The sequence below is a fragment of the Colias eurytheme genome, chromosome 8, assembly GCF_061535395.1.
Source record: "Colias eurytheme isolate Ceu_HAF_F1 chromosome 8, ilColEury1 Martin Lab GWU primary, whole genome shotgun sequence".
Classification (NCBI taxonomy): Eukaryota; Metazoa; Arthropoda; class Insecta; order Lepidoptera; family Pieridae; genus Colias; species Colias eurytheme.
Window position 1 is genome coordinate 145,617 of NC_142987.1, and position 22,373 is coordinate 167,989.

The 22,373-nt window shown below is 36.8% G+C and overlaps 1 protein-coding gene across 1 annotated transcript in view; it reads left to right on the forward strand.

Annotated features, from left to right (window-relative positions):
* Positions 1-16,457: 16,457 nt before the first annotated feature.
* Positions 16,458-22,373, forward strand: part of gig (TSC complex subunit tuberin) — a 28,284-nt gene continuing 22,368 nt past the window's right edge. Inside the window, exons 1-9 of the mRNA XM_090104209.1 lie at positions 16,458-16,697; positions 16,790-16,926; positions 17,828-18,082; positions 18,255-18,391; positions 18,689-18,863; positions 20,301-20,525; positions 20,945-21,086; positions 21,392-21,537; positions 21,759-22,091. Coding sequence (XP_089960335.1) covers positions 16,625-16,697; positions 16,790-16,926; positions 17,828-18,082; positions 18,255-18,391; positions 18,689-18,863; positions 20,301-20,525; positions 20,945-21,086; positions 21,392-21,537; positions 21,759-22,091 — 1,623 coding nt within the window. The 5' untranslated portion in view covers positions 16,458-16,624. The remainder of the gene's footprint in view (positions 16,698-16,789; positions 16,927-17,827; positions 18,083-18,254; positions 18,392-18,688; positions 18,864-20,300; positions 20,526-20,944; positions 21,087-21,391; positions 21,538-21,758; positions 22,092-22,373) is intronic.

Consider the following 22,373-nt stretch of genomic DNA (forward strand, 5'->3'; position numbering starts at 1 on the left):
AATGCACATAATATGCACTCAAGTCGTACTATCCTATAGTATTAATCATCGTTTTAAATGCCTCATTTGTAAGGCAAACATGGCGCTTGGGTCGTCCTGGTTACTGAGTTCACCATATAAAGTTAACAATAACGTCCCATTCATGTCCCATTTGTAACGATAAACCCCTTGAGATGAGATTATATTGAATATGTCTACATGGAAACACATCCCCCATTGTCTACGTGTTATGTAATAAAATTATGATTTAAATTATAATTTCTTTAAAAATTGTTGAATATAATAATTAGGAAGCAGATAATAAGATCTTATTGTAACAGGTACAGGTTTCAGAAAAACATCTCGACACACAATAATTGTTAAACAACGTTAACGATGATAAACTAATTAAGTTCAACCGAAAGCGATAAAGTAACAATGGCTCAGTAAACCAATTGTCGAAGCCGTTAGTATTGCAATCCGTGCACTTTAGCGATCGGCTTAATCTTAAGCCAGTGAGATAACTGTCGGAGTAGCAGACCGTTAAGTGCACATCTCGTTGCTAAGCGGGGCTTCCCCCACACCTGACTAACTGCAGGCTAACTGACTCCAACTGCAGCTCATGAATTCACAAGTTTCATAGTCCATTATGGTAATAGACTAAGTTTGCCAACCCACTCGGATGGAATCACAATATATCATTTTTCTGATCCTATTTGAAAAGGAGTTTTGGTTCCATGCCGATACACCGTGCTCTATATTATTATGATATGTTATTAAACTAGGAGTATGTTGAACATAATGCACTAGGATTGAATCAAATACAAACAGAATACAAATCATTTATTAAGTAACAATACATTGAAACATTACACGATAAAGCAGGTGTACCGTGTAGGCTATTCTTGATAAAGAATAAAAGTTTATGAAATATAGGTTAGGAAAAACGTGGGAAGAACATATAGCATATTGCAACGCAATTCGAACCCAATAAGAATCGTTAAGAAATCGTTTTTATATGTAATTCCTTGGACGTTACAGTCAATCTCCAGTATTGCATATCGATGAGATTGGAGATGTCGTTACAGAATGCAATTTAGGGTTTTCAAAGTGGAGACGAGCAAAAAGTCCTACTTTTTTTACGACTTTTTTTTGCTAGATTTACTTATTAGAAAATTCAGGCAATATTGTTATCAGAATGTATGGTACTGCGAGGCAAATAAATTATTAATAACGATATCCAAATATAGAGCCTCAATGAAATTTAATTCATCAATCTCTGGTAACTAAGTACCTTCTGTACGCGACTGTTGTACTGCAAAGTTATCAGCTGCATGCCACATTTCTCAAGAATGAAATCGGTGTCTCTTTCTATTAAAGTATTGTTCTTTTGTTTGTATTTATTTTCCTTGTTTGATAGCAAACAATATACATTATGTCAGTAACGACAACCCTAGCAGCGTCCGTATAGTACCGTAGAGCAGATGATTGCGCCCAATTGGACTGTGAACTGATTTACAAACTGTTGCTCCGAGTGGAACTGGTTGCCGGAACTGGCCTGGCGCACTGCATCACAGAGCGAGCACAACTTGCAAATTATATTATCATCAATCAGAACTAAGCTTTTGTTTGCATGATTGCATATATTTGTTTATACATAATATGCACAATTGCCATGCATTTGCATCTATTGTTAGAAGAATTACTAGAACTGCAAAAAAAATATTCTTAAAAGAAGCAACGTAAATTACGTATTGAAAAGAATAGAAAATTCGTCTGAGGACATTTTTTTTTTCACGTATAATTATGTCAACTATCTGCATGACGATTTTCATCAAGATAAATGCAGAAGTTTATGAAAATGTTATCGACTCAGACATACATTAACATTAGCATTAAAATATATCAGAGCTCACAAAGTAAAGGTAAAACAAAGGATCAATTAAAATTAAATTGCAAGCGAGGTTTATTATTGAAAGTTTACAGTGAAGTGTTTTTGTCCAACGAACAATACCGGCATGTTCTATCCTTTCACCCTTTAAGGACATGTGAGCCAAAGCTCTTTTATTAAATCTTATCCACGATCACGTATGCCTTTCACCGGTCCCGGCAGCCGGCGTGTGATGTTATTATCTGAACAGACTGAGGGCAAGATACAAAGGATGCGATTAAAATCCGCTTAGCTATCGACTCGATATCGATAGAACAATCGCTTCCGTGGTAGAAAACTTGCTGCGAGAGCGTTTTGCAAGAACGCTGCCCGGAACAGCCAGCTTCGGCGAAATTTAAAAATTGTGGAATTGGATAAACCACGTGTGAGTCTTGATAACCGGAGCTAAATTAGTTCTAGATGCATTAGGACTAGGCGGCTGAAGTTTTGAATTACATATTTATTAGTTGTCTTTCAGTTTCAAAGAAACGATCCGGCAAGTAAGAATATAATCGCACAAATTCCTATTTCAAATGACGCTTTGGTTACAATTTATTACACACACAATGCTTATTGAATATATTTTGAAAAAAAAAAATATACCTGCATAAATGAGCGAAGCCTCCTTACGACAACAGAAGACCTGTAATCATTAAACATAATATAAACATTGGAAATGCATTTTTTAGATAAAACATTTTTTATTTATAAAGAGGATGACATATAATAATTATGTTTTACAATTACTATAGCCGTAATAAACGATACCCTTTAGCACCTTCGGAAGAATTACGCAAAAAAAATACGATTCGTCAATAATTACTGCAACGCAATGACGCACAAACTGATAAAACGATTAAAGTTATTGTTCAATCAATCACTCAATATAATTCTATGCATTTTATTTTCTACTATAGCATTATTTTAATCACTTACATACAATAATACCAGTCAATCGTTGTGTTTACAATCTGTTTACAATGGACAATGTGTCTATATCCCGCCCCCGCCCCCGCACGTCCTAGACCTCTTGTTGTGCGTTTCGTGCGGCGCAGCTTGCGCGACGAACTATTGAAGGCAGCACGGGTACGACGCGGGGCAGACACATCCGGGACCGATATACCAGGAGAGACAAGGCGGTTTTATGTAAACGAACGTTTGACCTCCATTAATCGGCGCCTATTTTACCTTGCTAGGGAAGAAGCGAATATTAAAAATTGGCGCTTCATCTGGACGCGAGGTGGACGCATTTTTGTGAGACGCGATGCGAAATCGTCATCCCATTGGATACGGTCTGAAACTGAACTGCGCAAGGTTTTTTCCTCGTTTTCCAATTAGATTTTTCTATTGAAATTGAAAAACATGTAATAGATGTTAAAATGTTATGTATTACTTTTATTTTTTTAAGCAAAATAATAAAAATAGTGTTATTTTACTGTCTAAATATTTTTAAGTATTGTTTTTGTAATCACATATTTTGTGCACAAAAATATTTTGGTAATTTTAAAATTGAATTTATATGCCATATTCTGTATTTTAACTTAGAAACTTTGGTTGGAAACTTGTTTGTTGTGCCCTCATGTAACAATAGATTCAATTACAAGATTTGTCATTCTAACTTACCTAGTAGTCATAGTTTAATTGTCTGTAGCGTAATATGTGTGGTCGTGTGCCGGTTTGCCTTTATGAAAGCCCCCCCAAATACTTTCAATAAATATATTTGTATTTCCCCCGTATTTATAAATATTAAAAATGCGGTTTTAAAAGTATTATATTTATGTACTGCTTATTATATCTTAGTTACATTTATATATCTATATTTATTTAATGATGAATGGGAATAATTTGAAAATTGGTTTTCTCAATCCGGGTTCACTGGGAACGGGGCATGAAGAGTTTATCGTTGCCGTAGGGCGGCATAATGTAGATATTCTGGCACTTAATGAGACCTGGCTGCGTGCGGGAGAGGAGGGGCGAGCGCCGCGAATGCCTGGCTATCGGCTCAAGCACATCCCTCGACCAGCTTCTATACGAAATCGGGGAGGTGGAGTTGGGTTTTATATCAAGCGAGGTCTAGCAGTCGCGTTGCTCTCCCATCCCCCCAATGATCTTGTGGAACAGATGTGGATTAAGTTAGCTGTCCGGGGCAAGATCCTTGTTATTGGTACTGCCTATAGACCGCCTTGGTTGGATAGCGATACATTTTTTGACGCTATCAGCGAATCTCTGGCCTCGTTTGTGTGGTCCGATAAGGTAATATTATTGGGTGATTTCAATATCAATTATTTAAATACACAAACTTCTAATTCAAAAAAGTTATTACATTTTTTAGATACTATGAATCTTAATCAGTATGTTACAGAACCTACTCATTTTGTTGATGAAACCCAAACACTACTGGATCTAGTTTGTAGTAACTCTCCTATAAAAAAAGTTATAGTTGACTATATTCCGAGTCTCAGTCATCACGCTTTCATATGTTCTGTTATAAATGTCAAAAAGGAGAAACCAGTACCCAGATGGATTACTTTCAGACCTCTCAAGGATATAGACTTTGTGGAGTTCAACCGGTTCGTCTCCAATATAAACTTGGATTTCATACGTTGTCTATCAAATGTTAATGAAATGGTAAATGCTTTAACAAATTTAACACTTTCCATTTTTGATTACTATGCTCCTAATAAAACTAAATATTTAAAAGAAAAAAGCTATCCCTGGATAACATATAATATTAAACTGATGATGAGGCGGCGTGATGAAGCACATGCCAGGGCTAGACAAGGCGCTGAGTATAGGACATATTATAATGAGCTAAAGAAATATGTGAAAGAGGCTATTGTAAGAGAAAAAAATGTATATTTCGACAAATACATTAATTCCAATTTTGATTATCCTAAGATTCTATGGAAGCACATAAAAGATCAAGTTAATATTAAGGAAAGCAATGACGCTGATCTGCCATTAAATATTTGCGATCCTGATGAAATTAATAACCATTTTCTTAATGTACCGGGTAATAGAGATATCCAGCGGAATATTATCGATAATTTCATTGCAAAACGCTATCAGGACAGTGATACGATGTTTCATTTCACTAATATATCGGAAGAAAACGTTATTCAAGCACTGAAGGCGCTTCATTCGAATGCAATGGGTGTCGATGGTATATCGTTGGATATGGTAAAGCTAATATTGCCCATAATTATACCAGGAATGGTACAAATAATCAACACTTCTTTTAGCACAAGTACATTTCCTGAGCTGTGGCAAGAGGCGATCGTGCGACCGATAAAGAAAACCAGTAATCCTGTTGATTATTCGGGGCTTCGTCCAATTAGTCTGCTACCCTGTCTCTCTAAAATAGTTGAGAAAATTGTACATCAACAGATTACTGTGTTCTTGGAAGCAGAAAATATATTGCCTCATCTGCAGTCAGGATTTCGAAAAGGACGAAGTACAACAACAGCCTTAGCCGATGTTGTCGATAATGTGCTGGCCTTACAAGACCAGGGTCAAGCCACAATTTTAGTCTTACTCGACTACTCACGGGCATTTGATACCATTAATGTACAGCTTTTACTTTCCAAACTAGTTCATTATGGTTTTAGTCCGCAAGCAGTACTGTGGTTTGAAAGTTATTTTAGCAAAAGATATCAGTCTGTAGTAGTCAATGGAGAGGATGGCAAAGCGCGTTATTCGCAACGCAAACGGCTTACCCGAGGCGTTCCTCAGGGTTCCATTCTGGGACCGCTGCTCTTTATTCTCTATACGTCGGACATTACAAATTGTATACTTAACTGTAAATACCATCTTTATGCTGACGATATCCAATTGTATATTTCTTTCCATCCTGGAGACACGCAACTGGCTATTGATAGACTTAACTCGGACCTTGATCGGATAGCTGATTGGTCCGAGCAGAACGGTTTGTTGCTGAATCCGGGGAAGACTAAGTATATGATTCTTGGCACTCCTCTTCTTATAAATAGAGTAGAATTTTTGCTTCAACCGGTAGCTATAAAGGGAAGATCGTTGGAGCGTGTAAGGGAAGCCCGTAACCTTGGCATTATTTTTGATGAGTCTCTCAGATTCGAGAAACATATAAACAAAACAATATCTATGCTTTTATCGACTGAAAGTACTATATCGCATAAGAGATCACATTGCACCATCACTAAGGGTAAGGCTGTGCGATACCTTAGTATTATCGAAATTTAATTATGGTGATGTCGTATATGGTCAGCGAATGCTTGCGCGCTCAAGGAATGCAATCCAGCGTGTTCAAAACGCGTGCGCTCGCTATTGCTGGAACATACCTGCGAGGAGCCACATTACGCCTTACCTAAATGATGCCAAGGTGCTGAACATGGAGAGTCGTCGGAAGTTACACTTTGCGGTTTTGCTGTTCTCGGTTATACGTTCCAGGGTTCCCATCTATCTGTATGATAAACTTTCTTGGTTAGGTGACTCAGATTCAACTTATAGGACCAGAAACACATTTGTCAAATTATCTGTACCAAAACATCATACCGCAGCTTTTAGAGGCAGTTTTCGTTACAGCGCAACGAAATGTTGGAACAATTTACCACCTCCTCTGCGGGAAACAAAAACCGTCACTACTTTCCGGTTAAAATATAGGCAATTTGTTTTGAAACAGCAAGTTCCACAGCTTTCGATGCGTCTGTAACGAATAAACTAATAGTACCTAAGTATCCATTTTGATTACTTAGATTAATTCATATTATATATTCATATATATAATATTAATTCATATATTTTATTACATATTACATATCCATTCATATCTTTTATTACATGTAAGTTTATTTATTAAAATATTAGCGTATTCATTAAAGCATTATGGTATCTTATTTGTGTACTCCACGAATTATATTTATTTATCACTTTGTCCTTATTTATTATTATTATCCAGAACTTAAAGCAGCTGACATTCTGGATGTCATAAGGGGTCACTGAAAATCAGTGCTGAGGTATTATGCCTCAGGTATCCTGAGTGGCTTCCTTTTTTAGCGCATGCAACCACACATATATTTATGTCTTCTATTACATATTATTTAAAATTTACAATGCTATTTTATATGTGTGTTGTGTGTGTTGGAATAAATGTTTTTTCTTTCTTTCTTTCTTTCTTTTTTCTATATTTAACAATAACGGAATATACATATTATATACTCTATATTTTATTTCTTTAAACTTTATTTTCCTTGAGAATATAATATAATGAATTACAGTGATAATCTATAACATCATAAATACAAATGTGTCTCTTTCTCTCTGCTTCGCTTATACGGTTACTATCGATTTTCATGTAATTATGAATGAAAAGTAAAAAAAACCTACCTACGATCAAATATATAACAGTGGTCTTGCCTATAGATCAAACTCGGCTAATATGTAGTTCGAAATAGCTTAGTATATTATCATAATACATTAGAAGATCATATTGAATGGCATGTAGGTATGATATTACATGACGCAGCGATTGGGATTCAATATTTATTATTTACACTATCTATTACCAATTTTTTTTATAAAAATTAATGTATGATAATATGAATTATTTAGTAATTACTCCTTTAAATACTTTAATAATAGATACTCACAGTAATTTGAAAGGCGTGCCGCCGTCGGTGGATGTAAATACTTATGATAATTACCAATACGAAACCCTCATTCAATATCTATTATTTTAATTCTTATGTTGTAATTACGATTTGCTAATTTGCAGGCAAATAGTTATAGGTATTAGTAACGCAAGCAATAATAATTAATAGTTCTAAGATTTTATACATTTTAGCACAAGGTAAGTTACATTATTATCTTATAATATTTATTATTATATTCAGTCGTATTCCAAACGTAGTCTCGTCTCTTGTTGGATAATATGTATACTACGAACCAACATTCTAAGTAAACTTTTCTTCTCTATAAAGTTACCATTATGTAAGTTTAAAATTTTTAATTACCAACAGTATTAATTCATGGATTATAGTTTTTCTTATTCGTCCCATTAACTTCTTTAATTTATTGCCTAACAAATTTTTTATTTAAAAACACCGCTCTCATCGTCGATTTGTGTACGACTTTATGAACATCTTGTATAATTTGAGTCAAAATAACAATTTAATTAAAAACTTTGAATTCAAACATGAAGTCGGTTAAAAATAAAATTCTACAACTAATCGGGATAATAAATTGGCTTTTGTAGAATGAGTCTTTCCCTATCTGTGGTAAGTATGCATGAATATAAGTCCAGAGAATAACAAATGTGTAAGGTCGGCCATTCAGCCGCAGAGGCACGGCAGAGGTAAATCACATACGGCCGCGGTTTCAGACGGCAACCGTTTTTGTGTAAACCCCTGACCTGGAATATCCACAATTTTTCAGTCCAGCTATCAAACTTTTTTGTAACTTGTGTTTTTAGAAAATATTAAATTTTTCTGGATTGTATCCATTGAAATGCCCTGGTTGATCCGACCGGGAATATATTCCCAGATATATTTTTTTTGCTTTGAATGCTAAATTTTCAAATGACACGTTTAGACAAAGATAATCACTTATTCATAAAATCGGCGCAGTTAAATCAAAGCAAGTTCTCCAAACGCTACTTGTCTTAAAACAAACGATGCTGCATTCGATATTGTAACAATATTAGTATTCAAGATGCGCCGCAATTAGCAGACACAAACAGTAACGAGGTCCGTCGCACAAGTGCAAACAATCGAAACTTTTCTCGAATAAATTCGCGAGTTAACGACGGTGTAATATCAGTTAGGCGGCAGTTAAGTAGTTGGGCGGATGTTGCGCCTTTAATAAGTTTCGGTGCACTGGCGCCAGTGCTAAACTTGTGTCATTAACCATAGCTGCAGCGCGGTAGAGCGCGGCGGCGCTTGCGAAACGCGCGCCATGGGAAATGTTATGATTTTCTTTATGATAAAAGCTATGTCATTAGACATATAGAAAATAGATGCATAATGAAAGTTGAAGTCACAGTATTTAGATTTAAGAGTGCTTTCCCTTCAAAATTCCACTCAGTATTTTATGAATTTTAAAATTGTTATTAATAACAATTAAATGTACCATCGAACTTCTAAAACGTAAAAACTTATGACGTTACAAATTATTCACATAAGCAGATATGAGAAGGACGAGTCCGCCCGTAATGCCCGTAAAGAACCTTATATTTTCCATATTGCATTATTAAATTTAACTAAGTATGTACCTACTGTTTTAAAGAAATATTCAATTAACAATATTTTGTAAATTTCAGCTGAAGTTTAGACCTGTGCTTTATGGCCGCGAGGGCTGGCCCAGCGCGCAGCGGGCATCGCGGAGGCGAGTGCCGACTGCCGAGTGGACAAAACTATTGTTTTAAACGAATGTTAACTTTTCAATTGTGCGCCGATCCCCGCCGCTCTCCGCCTGCTAACGTGCTGCGAACCAACTTTTTAACTCGCTCTTATGAAACTTGTTTGAGATTTACGAATTCATGTTCAATTTTCTTTCACTCGAGAATTTCATTGTGTTTGAATTATCCTCTCCACCTCCTCTTGTAAAATTAAACTTTACGTGAGTTTTCAGAGCGGGATGCTCCGCATTCAGCTAAGTTTCAAACTCAAAATTGAAATTGCAACAGCTTTCTATCAGCATTCGTAATTGATAGCGCAAAACTTGAACAAAACTCAGTAAAATTAATATCGTTTCCGTGATGCAAAAGAGTCGTACTTTACTGAAGGCCTAATAGCAGTAAAAACATTATGATAGGAATATAATATAGAAAGACTGAACTATACGATTGATATTTATTCCTATATCTAGCATCCATTTTCTTGTTCTTGCGAAAGCTATCTCTTTAATACAAATTGTAGGATATAAACAAACGTCGTAGCTGGCAGACTTCCTTACTGCGAAATTCAAAACTTATTGCACAGTTATGGCCTCGTACACTTTATACTGTAATTTATTAGTGAGCATTACACGCCATGCAATATCGAACGGTCGGATATTCATAAGTGTATCTGGTTAGCTCCGATGGCTCAGACTTATGAGGTCAAAGTTCCCAGCTCAGCCGAGCAAGATTAACGTTTCCACACAATCAATGAAGATTTCAAATTAATGTACGATATTGAGCTTCGAGCAGATTCCCGCCATTACCGAGACATGAGGAGTCGATTTCTCGAGGGCATGTCGCTCTGCTGCGTCTCACAACATAATAGTTAGGTACCTATTGTACTAAATTAAAATTACTTGTCACAAAAAACAATTAATTTGCAAAAGACATGGCATTTTGTATATGATCGGTCTCCGAAACGTTTTAATTAATTTGTTAATTATTGTTAGCAAAAAAATATGTAATGCAAAATAATATATAAGATTGGTTGGTCAACTTCATTAACGATGACGATATTTTTATAAGAATTTACACGTATGATCTGTTGATACTTCACCAGACATGCCAACAGCAACTTTAATTGTTCCAGTTTGTTACATTCATGCAATTAGCTCAAAAAGAAATTAAAGTTCATGTTCAAATGCTCATAAGACACCAATCTGCATAGGTTATCTTAAAAAATACCTTTCGATGTTTGGTATAAGCTTAAATTTGTAATTGAAGATAATTTTCAATATTCACTTGCTCATAATATTTATTATATCTATTATTAACACTAACACAGCCTTTGCGCCAAATCGCAATATTTATAAACACGGTGGAGACAAGCTGGCCGGCGGCCAGGCTTTAACCAAATTGTTTATACAACATTGAATTTGATCATTTAATATGTGTTTAAGCTTTACAGACGAGCTAGCTAATGTAAAATGTAGCTACATTTTGACTTTAAAATTAACAAGCTTCAGAGTAACTGATTTATATTTTTATGCAATTTTTTTTCTTAATTTTTAAATTTACTTAAATTAAATAGAAAACTAGAGTAACAAAATAATATGGTCAAGTTGTTCGCAAACATTTACGTATTACCTAACGCCAGGGAACGTGGACATTTGCTCCTGTTTTTCTGAGAACGCCGCAAATGGCGAGCTGCGGGCGGGCGGCGGGCGGCGGGCGGCGGGCGGCGGGCGGCCAGAGGGCGACTATTCACTTTCTTTACACGTATTCCACGTATAAGTTGACCTAAATGGGCAAACCTGTATCCATTTAGGTTAACTTTAAAAGATTCTAAAATTCAAGCGGTCTTCTTTGTGATATTTTTAAATACATTTTAAAATGTTACAATTGTCTACTTTCAAAGGTAAAGAAAATATTAATTTCCGTGTAGACAATGAAAATTTCTAAAAATCCTACAAGAACCTAAGATAAAATGGAGTTTTGTATAGTCAGAACATATTCACATTAAAAAACGTGTAATCCAAACGATATTTTATCCAGCATATTACCGCTCATATTCATCCTTAATTATACACTACCACACAAAGCTTTCAAACAAATCTCTACAATTTGCAAAATACTCAAGTCCACAAAAGAACAAACAAACTATCTCGTAAAAGAGCAAAGAAAATAGGAACAGCGATTGAATAGAGCCGGATATTTACGAAGTACAGGCAGGTGCAGTCGGACAGTTTATTCGGTCTCCTGAATAAGGGCCATTAACCGGCGCGTCGATAAATCAGCAGAACAAAACATCGGCGGACTGCAGGCGAGCAAACACTCGCACTGCGACACAGCACTTTTTAAGCTGTCACTGCGTTTCCATTGTTAGTACAGTCGGCAGAAAGTGCCGGGTAGATTTGTTCCGCGCCAGCTTCGCGTATTTACTTGTTTCAGAATATTATCTTAGTTTGTGTTTACTACATAACTTTTATACAACCTCGTAGTCGTAACAGCTAATGTTGTTGTTATTTCGTTGTGAACCATTGAATTGATATTATCGATGCTCTTTGTTCACTAATTGTATTATTTCACATAATAGAATCAGCTATCGTCTTATAGGATAATGCTGCACACAAAAGATATTTTTGTATTAGAATAGTTTCTTATTGAAAAATATGAGATAGCGCAATGCATAAAATAATTCAAGAAATAGTATTATACTGTATCAGTTTTATTTGCTGACGGTCCATTTCTCGATGTTCAAAACGACAGCTTTATAGATTTCCTAGTTCTCCGTTGCGCTGTTTATATATTTACACTTTAGCTTCGGAACTTAATGTTGCTTAAATTATTAAATGTAAATTCGAAATAATATTTATTAGAAACGTTATCTGTTCGCGTGAAAATTCTTCTTGCAATAACACACTCGTTGGAAGTACCTACAGTAAAATAAACGTTGTAATTATTTCGAGCTAAATGGTCAGATACGTGGTCCGAGGATGTGTTAAATCTTGCTTGCAATACTAATCCTCGCCAATCCGGGAATATATTAGAGCGGTTACAACAATTAGAAATTTAAATTGCATATCTATTGCTTTGTATCTAACATTTGCAATCGATTATATAAAACAAAGTCAGGTGGTTTTCTCCGCGGTACGAAGTTCGCCGGGTCAACTAGTAACTCAAGATTATAAATGTGTTAATAAACGTTTTTTAAATTAATATTAAAAGATAATTTTTTTATTAACTTTTATATTTATAATCCAGTTTATAACAATGATGATAATCTTAATATGGGCTTCTTTTTTATAAACTGTCTGTAAATTATGTCAATCACTAAAGGAAACTTTTTATCCGTCCTTATTGGACAAAACAGCAATATAAATATTATTTATTACGGTTAATCGCATTTGCCAGCGCCCAATCCGTCATTCGCCCAAACATAACCGCCGATAGAGCCTATTATCCGGAGATATACTCTGTACTCTGTCCCCATTTCGCCAAGATATCCAAAGTCGTAAAGAATATAAGAATCGTAAGCCCATAATGCGAAAAGTACTTAAGTGGTGTACTTATTATAGACAAATTGAATTTTTTCGTTGAAATTAAGTCGAGAAAGTTTCCCACGAATGGTTTGTTTGTGTCTCCGTGCGAAGTCGAAGATGATCTACTGAAGTTTTCTCAATTTATTCATAGACATAACATTGTGAGCGCGAATAATGAAATATGAATTTGTAACTTGGAAACGTTTTTATTATTTCGTTAAGTGTTAGTGTCTTGGGCGCTTTCTTTAATTCTTACTTTTGGTGGCTCCTAACTATAAGCCAAGTAAATATGTCTAGACGAGAATTGAATTTTAGTAAGTAAAAACTATTTAAGTACCTCTGTGAAGTACCTCTATAGCAATTTTAGTGAATGTAAATTGACATTTTTTACACAACAAAGATGACAATTGCAAAATGAGTAATTTACTCAAATCTAAAATTCAATTTAAGACATGCGTGTTGACCTTATGCCGTCTCAGCGGAATTATTTTCGCCTATCTATTTTTAGCATATTTAACTTACGAATTAAATTCGCTCTACCGAAACCCCTTGTACGGAATTCCCGGTAAATTACAAAAGTACGTTGTGTACACACGTCTTTCAGATAACATTCAAATTAATGTACATAAATTAAGAACCAAATTGGAATTGCTAAATAAGGAGCGATATATCTTCAATTCGGATAATTTTCGAAGCGTGGAAGACGACACGCCCGTGCTGGTGGTCCAAGTGCACAGAGACATCCAGCGGCTGCAGTACTTAGTGCTGTCGCTGGCTCGGGTGCGGGACATAAAGGACGTCCTCGTTGTTTTCTCACACAGCTACTACGACGAAGCCATAAATCAACTCATAAGGAGCATCGACTTCTGTAAAGTGATGCAGATATTCTACCCACATTCCGTTCAATTACATCCACACAAGTTTCCAGGTGTAGATCCGAACGACTGCAACGGCAATGTCACAGAATTCTGCCAGTACCGCGACGCGCGAATAGCGGAGAAGAAGCAGCACTGGTGGTGGAAAGCGAACTTTATTTTTGAGCAGATGAAATGGTCAAGTAAATATGAAGGTCTCGTTTTATTTTTGGAGGAAGATAATTATGTGGCACCTGACTTGTTACACGTGCTACGATATATACAAAAGTCGTTCTGGTATTTTCCTCACGTAGATGTAGTGTCATTTGGAAAGCCGTATAGACGGGGTTCGAGAAGTGATCTATTAATACTAGAGCCGTGGCAGCCCCCGTTTCACGTCGGCCTGGCTTTCAACGCGAGTGTCTGGAAGCGAATCAAGTTTCAAAACGGAGATTACTGTATGTATAACGATTACAATTGGAATTATTCGCTCCTTAACATGTTCCACAAGTTTCTGAAAGGTCACTCGGATATGATCGCTTGTCAGACTCCCCGAGTGCTATCGACGAGAGAATTCGAAAGTAAAGAGCACTTCTTGAAGAATATTAATCAGGTTGTGAAGAATGTGGAATGGTTTCCAGAGAAGATGCAGGTGGTGTACGTGTTCGGACCGAAGGGTCGCGTGCAGCCGGAACTGTCGGTGCCGCGGCGCGGCGTGGGCGGCTGGGCCGACATCCGCGACCAGATGCTGTGCCTCGATGTGCTGGCCGTCACCACCACTGAAGAGTCGCGGTTTTATGAAGAACATTATGAGCATAAATCAAATGGAAATGAAACTATAATGTAATATTGTCGTAAATAATTATATATTTTATAATATGAAATATTTTTGAATATTTTGTGAATAATCTGAAAAGTTATCTCAGATTAAAAACTTTTTTATCATACAGGCTACTTTTTAATTAGGATGTTTTTTTTTACTAATTTTTAATAATACTTATTTGAAAGTTTTAAAGTACCTACCTGTACATTTCGACATAATAACAACATAATATTATAATATTAAGGTCTTACCACAAAACAATTTAAACACAGTCTTCACAGTCGTCTCACAGTCACACAATTTTAAACCAGTAATCTGTCACTTTAATAGTTGTTTAAATAGTTGTTTGTACACCACGATCAAATCGTGTCGATTTATGTGGTGTTTCTTCTGTATGTATGTTTATTTTTTTTCTATCAATACTTAAAAATGGTTTAAAAAAAAAGTGAAATACGACAAAACCAGATTCAAGAGAACCGGCGCTTAAAGTTAAACCCTGTCTAAAGTTTTTTGTGCTAAGACACTAAATACTTAAACGAATAAATAGTGCACTAAATAATATAATTAATTTCACTTGCACGTTCAGGTTTCACTAGCGCCACCTAGTTGAGGTAAGTATATATTAAAAGCGCACATGAACTAGACTAGTAATTTCAAACAAAAAATGTACCGCAATGCATAATAATTAAATTTTTGTATCATAATCATTAATCAATTAAATTAAATTTAACACATTATTACAAAGCTTATCAAGTAAAAAATTATTATGTCGAGAATTCAGACGAGATTAGATTCTAGCAATGAAAGTATTAATTATTCAACTTCACAAGAATTTATTCGTCCTAGACAGCAATTAAAACAAAACGCGGCCTTTACCCATGTACTTGTCAAGTTAGGATCTCGCATGAGGTAGCCGGGAGCGTGTTAAACCTCGGATGAAAAGGGTCTACCTGAAATCGACCAAATTCTGTGTCTTATTATTTAAAGTACCAAATCATTTTACAACCTTCTCTAACAGGCTTCTAAGGTATACGTTGGCGTAAAAAATAAAACTAATTTATTATTAAATTTAATTTTAGTGTCGACTTGGCTTCCACTCTCGCCACGTTATCGCGTGTTAACCGTTTTTCATTAAATTCACCATAAATTTAACATCATCCAAGTATTATTTCAGCCTTCAAGTAGTATTCACGACAAATAGTACTATGTATAACCTTTGCTTATGTGAAATTGTATCAAAATCGGTTCGGTCATTTGAAAGCGGAAAAAAAACAAATCTTGTCGGAATAAAAAATCTTTTATGCTAAAAAGTACCTGTATTATTTACTTAAGTACCCAATAAACAGAATATTAATAATTCGTGCTATCTAAGTCTGCATTTATGTAGTTAGATCACAGATAATAGGTACTTTCATACTATTGGTTTTAATAATAATAATTAATAGCGATGTACACTTCATGATATATTGTATAACACCATAGAAATGTATATACTTCGTAAATATAACACTTTAATTTAATAAATTAAACTAGATTAATCTACGTAAAGTGTTGCAAAGTGCATACTTAACTATATTATTTTATATTTTAGTACAAGTTGCTGTTTTAATTTTAAGTAAAAAGTAGTATTGTTTCAAATGAATACTAATGAACGTAATAAGAGTATAAAATAAAATAAATGATCAAGGATCAACTTAGAATAACACAGTAAATTATTAACCAACACACAGTTTTAATATGGCAATACTTTGTACTCGTTCGGAAAACTGCGTAATTTGTTTACAATATAAAGTTGTCAAAATTATTATTTTTACTTTTAAAATATTCCACATTTATATGTTTAGTATTCATATCTTGTAAAAGCTATAATATATAAGAATTTTATAACGATTAGTTTGACCTAAAAATTGCATGTATGTATTACCTAGTTATTGTTGTATTGAACTGATATCTGTCAGCTGTATGAACTATGAAGGGAGGGATAACAAGCTGTCAGATGGTGAATAGCAAAGCGGAGCGGTAGTGAGAATTATTTTAACAAATATGTATTTTTATTTTCAATATCATACACATAGGTAATCGCCGCACCTAGTATTAAGCTTTAGGGTAATCAAGAACGGGAGCCAGTACCGGAGCTGCCGCAAAATGGGCTCCAGGGATAGGGACACTAAGTCCCTTCACGACAAGTTGAAAGTGTTATTCAAGAAAGGGGGCTCTGGTACGTATTCTTTATGTGTTTTATAGAACGGTTGAAGTAGATATAGCACAGAAACAATGTCTTTAATTACGCTTTTTTTGTTCAATATGCAGCGCCCGTAGCTGCACAAAACGAGCTGGTGGTAACACCAGAACTCCGACGGGAACTCAGCTCTGAGGTCCCGTTACATCGACGTCTCCGTGCTATCAAGGAATTGTGTGAAAAAGTGCTTCATATTCGTGTGCAGGAAGTAAGTGTCTGCTGACTACATTGAGTGTTGCCTTTGATGACAGAATATTTTTCTTACACCATAAAATGTTTCTATATTTATATTCCAATATTGTGGAGCTATGGTACTAATATATGGAATAAACAAAGCACTGCAAATTATATGTTAAAAATATCTTCTAGTACTCTTAATTGCTCCCTAAGTTTTCTATGATGAGCCTTGCGGTGATACTATGAATTCTCTTCTTTGTCCCCTTTTATTAAATATTGTATTACATGTTGCTTTGCATTTTGTACATAATTTTCCATTTGCCTTTTTAACATACTCTTGCTTTCATTTTAATAAAGTGTATGTATTCCTGAAAGTATTTTTGAATACAAATTTATTATATATTTATATATTATATATTTAAGATTTTATAATATAATGTACACAGCCTTTCTTTATGCAGCATTATGCTTTATTGTTTTAACATTTTTGGTTATTTAGGGCTCATGTTGTTGCATATAATGTATCTATGAAAAACAACTGCTAACATTATGCAAGGATTTGTATGTATTTCCTAGATTTATTCTACTAACTATCATAACTATGCTATCTTTCATCTACTACAATAACTAATACTACCTCTTTAATAATTAAATATTAATGATGTTGTTAGCAGCATTTAGATTCTATTATTTAAATAGGAGTCTTCTCACAACCCCCACATTTAAACTACCTCATCCTGAATATGAAATTTCAATTAAAAAAGCAGATGCAGTCTATGCAGTACAAATACAAATACACTGTATATACAAGCAAATCATATGTTGTAGTATATTTTATTTTCATAAAACATGTAAGTTGACAGCTATTTGTTTGAACACTGTATTCTATATTGAATAATATGTCATACATGGACATTGTATAAATCTTTCAGGGTGGAGTAGAAAAAATATGGTCCACCACTAGAGACCTCCTAGAGGAGCCATCAACGGAGGCTCGGCACGCAGCACTGGGTCTCCTCCGCTGCATCGCCGAGGGGCAGACAGAGCTGCTCATCATGCGCACCATCCTGTTCCGGTACCTGCAAGAGACGCGACCCTCGCACCACCCAGAGGACTACCAGCTACGGTTCAAGCTGCTACACACTCTGACTAACACTGGCAAAGATATTAAGTGCTTTGAAGAAGAGGTTACTAGTTTTCTATAGTTCAATCTAAAAATATATTAAATAGTAAAGCAAAGCAAGGTTAACATATGTGTTTAACCTATTCTTTGTCTGGATAAAACATTACCTTACACTAGGATATCTATAACACCTATACCTACTGCCACACTAGTGAATAATTTGATTTGATTTTCAGATTGGTCCCTTTCTCCTGGAGTGGTTGCCGCAGCTGCCGGGGCCCGCTCAGATCATAGACTTTGTACAGCTCATCACCAATGTTGTCAAGTTTAACGCTGTGTATCTCGATGAAGAAATTGTGCATGGAATTGTTAAGTATGTATAATTTATTAATTTATTTTACAAATTGCTTTGTAAAATTCCTATTTCGTACTATTGCTTTTTAAGTAAATTCTGTGGTCATTCAATGAACGCGCTCATTCAACAATATGCCGAGAGTAATATCTGTTCTGTCCAAAGGGCTATGTTACAATCTGCTAACTAGATGGACAAATCATTGTTCGGCTTAATCATTTAATCGAATGTTATTCAATGAATGCGCTAGTCATTCAATCAAATAGCAGATTGAACCAAACGACGGCGACATATTAATACTGGTTGCGTGGTTCCCAGCAACGCGTGCCACCTGTGCGTGTACTCGGCGGAGGCGGGCGTGGTGCAGGGCTGCCTGGCGCTGCTGGAGGCCGTGCTGTCGTACTCGCTGCTGCCGCGCGCCGCGCTGCGCACCTTCGTCGCCGCGCTCTGCCGCACCGTCAACCTGGAGCACTACTGCCAGAACAGCTGGAAGGTGCGTGTCATTGTAAATAACGAGGTTTCCATGGCATACACATTTTGCCAGTTTAACAATATCATAGTTATGTGTTTTTTCAGTTACAAGTTTGTATACACTTCTGGAAAAATGTGGTATTTTTTTATTAATAATGGTTGTTCTTTACACTGTGTTTATGCAAAATACCTCAAAAAATAAAAATATATCATTATTCAATCATCAAAAGGTTTCCAATAAGTTTTTTGTTTGTAACAACCACAGACATAGATAGACTACGCAAGTACCGCGATCTGTATGAAAACCAAGCGTGTCATATTTTTTGTACTGACCTTGACGCGTTATGACGTCACGAGCGCTTTTTAGTGATGGTAATTTCATTTTACGCTAAATCGATTAGGACGCCACTCGCGCGGCGATTCTAGTATCGTCCTATCCCATCGAAGTAAATCGAAAGAAATCAGATCAAACTAGATCTATGTTTAGGAGGTAATTAAATAAATGAATCGTAATCGATTACTAAATCGATTCAAGACAGAAAAATGATAATTACCATAGACAGAGGAATGATAAAATAAATTTATAAACCTTTTAATATTCTAACAAGTAAACTAATGTGTTTTAGCTTTTTCTTACATATGCCCATTGAGTTACCGTGTACTACGTACTAGAGAGGCCATCGAAAGAAAGTAATGAAACTGTCAATCAATCAATCTTTATGTCCCGTTGCATCATATATCTTTTATCTTTATATCTTTTATGTTCGGGTTACTTGGAAAACTGAAAAAACAAACATAGTCTAAGCAATAAGGAGTTTTGACAAAAAAATCTATGCCTTTTTTTTCTGAAAAATTGCTCCTTCAAATTATCATTTTTCTGTTCGATTATAAAATCGATTAGAATCGAGAACTGTTGCATCAAATGAACATCACTAACCACAAAATTGGACAGAAAAATGAGAAGACGCTATTCATTGCTTGTTATCATACGACTCGATCTTTACCGTGCCAAGTAAAAGCCGCAATGTATTCCGAATCATTTCGTATGATTTGGTATCCGTGTTTGTCACGATCGTTTTCCACAGATATTCTTTATTTGATTTTAAAATAAATAGTGCATATTCTGATTAGAAAATTACTTACCGGTGGAAGGAAACATCTCTGCTAACTCGGCCACTCACAGCTGTGGAGTTTCTACAGTTTATAACGGCGTAATTCGGCATTTTACTTTATTCAGCTTCACGTCTTTCCTTGGCGAACTGCAAGCGCGGACTGAGTGTAGGCCAGCGTCAAGTAAGTTTCATAAACTTAGTTTGGACACGGGAAGTACATACACTCGCTTAGTCTATCTTGATACATGTCTGTGGTAACAACCCTACTAAAATTAGTTAGAAATTTACACGTTGTGAAGAAGCTTCGTCTCTGTACTATTTATTGACTCATGTGACGTGTGTCGCAGCTGATGCGGTACGTGGTGGGCGCGGACATGGGGCACGCGGCGCTGCAGGCGATGGTGGACATGGTGCGCGAGGCGGGCGAGGTGGGGGGCGCGGGGGCGGAGGGCGAGGGGGACGCGGGGCTGGCGCGGGGCGCCGTGTTCTACATCAACATGGCGCTGTGGGGGCCGCGCCGCGTGCTCACGCTGCACGTGTCGCACCTCGCCGTGCTACCCGCCTTCCTCAAGGTACTCCCACACATAAATGTACACATAACAATAAAAAAAAGATCAAATTCTGTTCATTGAAAACATTGAATTTTTTTTAACACCAAGAAAAAAAATGCTGTTTTTTTGCTTTTCTATTGTGACCACAGAATTTTTTTGCATATTTTAAGAAAAAATAAATGATACAAAAGTGATACTGGTGAAGTTGTTGAGAGTTGAGGAATAAAAGTGCTTTTGCCTATTTTTGACAAGACAAAAAACAAAAATATTGTGACATCTGTATTACTGTAAATTTTACGGTAACATTATAAGCTGAATAATTTTATGTGAATAAACTGGAGGTAAAAGTATCCGAAAAGACTTGCGATTGACTATGATTATGATTGATATTGAGTATGTTTGGCCTGGGTTAACTATAAGGTTCCGCTCCACACTGGCAGGCGCTGAACGGGCGGCAGCCGGTGGTGACGTACGAGGTGGTGGTGGCGCTGCAGAGCCTGGTGTCGCGCGCGCCGCTCGACCTGCACGAGGTGTCCTGGGACGTGCTGCTGCGCATCGTGCGGGAGATCCTCGACCAGGATAGTGAGTGCACGTCATATTTGAAATATGGTGTTTCATGGATAGGAAAAATCTAATTTTTCTGTTAAATATTGATGGTGATTTTTTAAGCTAATACTATTAACGGAAGTAATTTCCTTCACAAAAAAATAATTGTCAAATTATTACTATTTTTTTTTTCAAATCAAATTAATTTTATTTGATGAAGTTAGTTGTCTAGATAGTAGATAAAGTGTTCTTTACATCCAACCAAATGACTCAGTCAAATAGTCAACATGTTTGTCGAGAATAATATAGTTCTATACAATAACGTTTCAACAAATTTGCAGAGACGCTGGAGCCACCGAACGAGCTGATCCACAAGCAGGTGCACGCGCTGATCACCAGCATCGAGCAGCTGCAGGAGGCGGGCCAGTTCCAGGGAGACCCCGACGCGCTGCTCGACCTGCTCGACTACTGCGGACACGACCGACCGGTTCGTAGCATACACACGCGCGCATACATTGAAATTAAAAACAATAATCATATTGCAAAGATCGCAAATGCGTAGCTATTCCTATATATAACTTGGAATTTTGCAGCCACAAATGCACTTTGCCATAAAATAGGATTTTAATTTAGAATGTTTGCTATGTTTCCACCGATATTCCCATTGGTCCTTCGAGACAGTAAAGTTTGCACGCATCATGTCCGCAGGAGGCGTCGACGATGCGCGTGATCACGCAGCGCGGCGCTATGCTGGGCGGGTGCGGCGAGGCGGGCGCGGCGCTGGCGCTGGCCGAGCGCTACCTGCGGCTGGAGCCGCGCCTGCCCGTGCGCCTGCACACGCTGCACACCGTGCTGGCCTACATCCGGCGCGCCAGCGTGGGCGGCGACGAGGCGCTGGAGCGCGTGGGCGCGGCGCTGGCGGCCGCGTGCGCGGGCGACGCGGAGTGCGCGCTGCGGGCCGCCGCCGCGCGCGCGCTGCCGGTGCTGGCGCGCGCCTGCTCCGCCGACGCCGCCATCGACCTCGTCGACCAACTCGAGAAGGTACCCACCACTCGCACACTGCCCCGCATAGTACAACACAATGTGTGTCGCATACCACACTACACGACATCATACCGTTACACGCTATAACACGCCCTCTCACGCTATAACACGCTGTCATACGTTATAACACGCCCTCTCACGCTATAACACACTGTCACACGTTATAACACGCCCTCTCACGCTATAACACACTGGCACACGTTATAACATGCTTATACACGCTATAACACGCTGTCACATGTTATAACACGCCCTCTCACGCTATAACACACTGTCACA